This window comes from Populus euphratica, unplaced genomic scaffold (genome assembly GCF_000495115.2).
Source record: "Populus euphratica unplaced genomic scaffold, PopEup_1.0 scaffold630.1, whole genome shotgun sequence".
Lineage (NCBI taxonomy): Eukaryota > Viridiplantae > Streptophyta > Magnoliopsida > Malpighiales > Salicaceae > Populus > Populus euphratica.
Genome location: NW_011500500.1, coordinates 46,018 through 51,165, shown reverse-complemented (window position 1 = coordinate 51,165; position 5,148 = coordinate 46,018). Strand labels below are relative to the sequence as shown.

Sequence of the window (5,148 nt, the reverse complement as noted above, 5' to 3'; positions counted from 1 at the left end):
CTTGTTCCTATTTCTATATGATTTTTTTTATTTTTTTATTTATTTTTGTGTGTTAGGAAGTAGTGGTTGGTAATTGTCTCGATGGTGCCATGCATCCACCGTCCAAAATGCTGTAAGGAATGGGGTAGGGATGGCATCTATATATATATATATATATATATATATGCATGCCATCTTCTCAGGATAATTGATTAAAGCAAGCAGGGCTCTCAACATGGCGTGAGGAAGCTTAGATTTTCCTTAAAGAGGGTGATGGCTATAATGATTTTGCAAGTATCTGTTATCCAGGTTTCCTAGTCAGCAGGACCATTCTGCAAAACCACATGAATGAATGAATGATAATCAGGCAAGAAGTTCTGAACAGTTTGATTAAAGCAACAGTGGAAATTTATTAAATGAATTGGCAGAGTAACCAATGTCAAAAAAGCCAAGAGCAATAGATGTCCAAGGTATCTACAAAAATCAATCTATAGAAAAAGGGATGTTAACAAGGCTGTTACAAATACAGAAGTCATCAATGACAGGGTGAGAGAGGAGGAAGATGAAGCTACTATCTGGATGGTGAAATTGCAGTTCCCTTGAGAAATATTCTGTTCGGTAACCGTGGCCAAGCCCTCGAAATTACAGGCGAATTCATCCTGGTTTTGCACCTGGTAGTACATATTGAATGCATATGAAGCATTCCCATTGGTGTCCAGGCCATTACAGGAAGAGCCATATCCAAGTGCCGTGCAATCTGAACGGGAGCAGGCATAATTTATGTTATCTGCAAGCTTGCTAAGATCCTTGGCGTTTGGATTAAACATGCACCATCTTGACGGTAGATATTGAACATTCTGCGCACCCACTAGCCACTTGTTTGCAACCTGACCAGAAAGATCCATAGGAAACTTAGGCTGCCCATCATATCGAAAGATTCCCCAATGGCGCTCAAAATTCCCAGGAGCGATGCTCTTGGCATCCTCGTCAAGAAGACCAAACAAGTAAACTTCTATGTAGCCAGGCCGAAGTGGGGTGCCTCTGTTGCCAGCAAGTCGTGGTAAAAGCCCATTGTAAAACCTAATAGCATTACCTATGTTGGCATTCTTGTCCCCATCTGTTGGCCAGCCTACCTCACCGACTACAATGGGCATATCCCCATGGCCCGCTGCTTTCAGGGCCGAGACCAAGGTGTCGAAGTTGGCATCAAAAACATTGGTGTACTGAATCCCAGTACCTCTATCTACAACAGGTTGAGGAGCCCCGTCAAAGAAAGCATAATCAAATGGGAAATCGTCGTTCCCATAGAGACTCAAGAAAGGATAGATGTTCACAGTGAAAGGTGCATTGTTCTGAGCCAAAAACTGAACAATCTCGGTCATAAGGTCATTAATATCACTGCGGAATCTTCCAGAAGATGGATAAGCTTGGTCATCTGGGGAGTTATAGACGTCAGCATTAAGGGGTACAGTGGCCTTTATGGAGTCTCCAACCCCAGCATCATTGAGGGCATTTTGTATGTTCCGAAGTGCGGGGAAGGTAGTGTTTAAGAATGAACCATTGTAGGATTTGAGAAAAGGCTCATTACCAACTGCTACATACCTGTGAAGAGACAGCAAATATATAAAGCAATGCAGAAGTTAATAGTGAGCTTTCATTCTCAACAACACTGGACAACGGCAGCATAAAATGTAGTATTTAAAACCATATAATGAAAGTAAACCTTCCAATTTATATGCTATGAAATGAGATAATGGGTTGCTGAATTTGCATAAATTCCTCCATTCAACAGACAATCCATTGAATGCAGATAGATAAAGAATTCAAACACAACACACACATACACCACATACAAGGAACAAGTACTGTTCCATCCCTTGTAGTTTTAAGAAGATAGACATGTAAAATTGAATTTTTCAACCAAGTATCGATATGGAATTAAGAAACAAATCATGATGTTCTGGAGCTCTAATACGCAACTCCAGATGCATTCTCACAGAAAATACAGCACAAAATATGAATGTCAAAACAGCAAATCATTCAGAAAAGGAATTTCCTGAAGGAAAAAAATGGATATTCTATTTTCTGGTTCTTAAAATTCATCACAAGAATAGAAAATGTAAGGTAGAATTTTAAATAAGAACTACAATGAACTTAAGTGGCAAACAGGGCATTAAGTTGAGGAACTCTACTACGGACTCCTTTCAATTTAATTCCCACGTCTCATCAAGCATTGGATATGGAGAAATTGTGCAAACAAGTCTTGCAGAACATTTAATTCTTTTGTGCTCCTTGTATCCCATGCCAATTGGCTTTTGGCGTGGGCAAGGTTGCCATCTTTTTTCTCCTTTCCAATGCAAAGTTCTCTCAAAAAAGTATGCCACCGAGAATATGATTCTCCAATAGGTTTTTGAACGCGTACTAGAAGGAAACCAAAAGTTCATACAGATTAAAGTCGGAGGAGTGCTTGGTAAGAATCCAAAGCCTAATCTCCCATTTTATTTTCCTAGAAACACTAAGCATATGCTATCATATTCTACAGAATAGATACGCAGGTATAGCTCTGAGTATTAAAAAGAAAATGGAATGCCTACCTTTTTTTTTATTAAGAAGTAAAACTCAAACGCATCTCATTAATTCCTACCAGGCTGTTAGCTTCTCCAATTAAAAAATCCCAACTACCATCTTACTGGAGATTCAAGAACCAAGCCAGCATTTTAGCAAGTCCAGCTGTGAGGCCATATTATAAATTTAATAGTTGAATCTTGATACATCAAGAATATTACGCAAGCTTATCTTTTCCTAACAATGGATGGGATAAGAGAAGCTGAAACTCTCTGACAAACGTAATAAATTATAACGATAAGGCCATAACTTCATCCAAAATCAATAGAATTATCAAAAGATATCCAAAACAATAATCACAACTCTTACTACAAACCCGCATTTTTAAATTTCTTGAGCACAAATTTGAACTTGAGAAATCAATTTAAAGTCAACTCCTAGAGAACAGCAACTTCTCAACCGCGTTAATGATGCCTTGGGAGGTCATGATTACCAGTTTATTAAGAAAAGGCAAACAACTTTTACCTACAACAAAAACGACAAACTCCTAATTAACAGAAAGATTTTACTTGGACAGAAGAAATTAACTTCCTAGACGGAAACTACTACAGTACAATAGCTTCTCGTGCCAAATAATTGATATTGACAATTTTCCTACACACAAGATGAACAGCTAGATCAGCTTCCAGGAAATTATGAAGTTCAATACCAACCAAGATAATCATGCCACCATATTGCAATCCTAACTTGGATATGGATTTCTTCCATCGATTTAAACTCCATTGTTTATCTTGATGATAGAAACTCAAATTCAAAACCAATCAATCAAAAATAAAAATTACAGAGAGAGAGAACTCTGAACTTACTTGATGGTAACTCCTCCGTTAAAATTATAACGAGTCACATTCCTCTTTACCCAATCTTTAGCACGATTATAATCACCCATCACAGCAAGCTGGTCATTAGGAATAGCAACCATAACTTCAATGCCAGTACCAGCAAGTGAATTCATTGTATTTTGGTCTGCATCAAAAAGCTTCACTTTTTGGATCCCATTATCCTTCAACATTTCAACAACTGTTTCTGGTGGCAATTTACGTATAGCCATAGTTCCCCAATTAACACCAAGACCATCAACACAATTCTCTAAAAGGCCTAAAACCAAAACCAATTTGAGAAACCAACAGGTGCCCATTTTTAGTTTTGGTTTCCAAGTAAAAAGAAGAACTCAAACAGAAGACAAGACAAGACAATGCAAGTAAAGTCGAAGGGTTTTTGTTTATTGCTGTAACTGAAAACTCAGTTTCTTTCCTTTTTTTTAATTAATGAGAAAGAGAGGGAAGGCAACGTTTTTTGACAAGTGGATGCACTAAATCAACAAAAAACTAGCGATTTACGGGACACGATTCTGAGATCGTGATTTTTATGATAGTAGGAGAGAAACATGCAAGAATCCCATGTATATTTCAAAACTGAAAAAAAATACAACAAGGAAAAGAGAGAGAGAAAAAAAAGAATATAAATATGAAGCAAAACCCGAAGTGTAAAAGAAACAAACTTTTTTATACCCTTTTGGGGTGTGAATAAAGAGAGAATCAATAACCAAGAATCCACCTTTTACTTGAGAAATTAAAGAAACAGAGCAAGTGGAGATGAACAGAAAGATTGATACTTTATTACGATTAAAAAGAATTAACTACCAAAGAGAACGAATTGATGGGTTTTAGAAGATGGGTTTTGAAGGAAACAAGTAAAACCAAAACTTAATAGTGTGGAAAGATCAAAATCACTGGATTTCAAAAACAGGGGATTTTTTATATGCTATCCTTTTAGGGGGGAAAAGGATAGGAATAGATAGGAGTGTACAATTAGAAAAAGGAAACACACAAGAAATTCCACAACCTTCTGTTTTCAATGTGATGCGTATTATTTTAGTTGAGTCAGAACAAAATACAAAAGAGACAACAGAGATACAGATGGTTTTTGACAATGAAAAGGTTGAAGGAGGAGAACAAACGAGATAACAGAGAGACAGGCGGTTTTTGACAAGGACAATGTGAAAGACTCAAAGAGGGGGAAAGGGTTTTTTTTAAAAACAAATATCTTATTAAATTAAAAATTTTATTGGAGTAATATAATTTAAAAAAATTTAATAAAATAATATATTTTTATCTTGTTAAACTTTAAAATAATAATATTTAATATGTTATGTTTTTTATGTGTGAAAATTATTAATTGATTTACTAATCAGATATAGTTATATAATTAGTTGATTATTTCATTCAAAAACTATAATTTTATAAATTTTATTTAAATATATCTTATGAGTAAAAATGCATATACTCCAACTAAAATTTTTAAATAATATAAATAATTTAATAAATATATTTATAAATTAATAAGAGTCTAAAAAAATATTTAATTGTGTTATATTAAAATGATAATTTAAAAAAAAACATAATATTTTATTCGAATCGATGAATTACGTTTAAATTTTTATAGAAGTTTTTTTTAGAATGAACATAAAAACATCATCCAATTTTTATATTTTGACTGATTTTGGTTTTGATAATAATGTGATTTTTTTTATGAAAGATTGGTTTA

General features: G+C 34.8%; 1 protein-coding gene across 1 annotated transcript; it reads right to left on the bottom strand.

The window, feature by feature from the left end:
- Window positions 1–368: 368 nt before the first annotated feature.
- Window positions 369–4,596, bottom strand: LOC105115048 (glucan endo-1,3-beta-glucosidase 8). Its single transcript, XM_011011819.1, has 2 exons — window positions 3,411–4,596; window positions 369–1,581 (listed from the first exon to the last, which is right to left on the bottom strand). Exons 1-2 carry the CDS (start codon window positions 3,737–3,739, stop codon window positions 468–470), a joined length of 1,443 nt encoding a protein of 480 aa, XP_011010121.1. The 5' UTR covers window positions 3,740–4,596; the 3' UTR covers window positions 369–467.
- Window positions 4,597–5,148: the final 552 nt, after the last annotated feature.

Excerpts from the sequence above, each read along its gene's own strand:
- LOC105115048 (XM_011011819.1), bottom strand. The coding sequence starts at position 3,739 with ATGGGCACCTGTTGGTTTCTCAAATTGGTTTTGGTTTTAGGCCTTTTA. Across the intron at positions 1,582-3,410 it reads AACGGAGGAGTTACCATCAA|GTATGTAGCAGTTGGTAATG; the intron begins GTAAGTTCAGAG and ends GTCTCTTCACAG.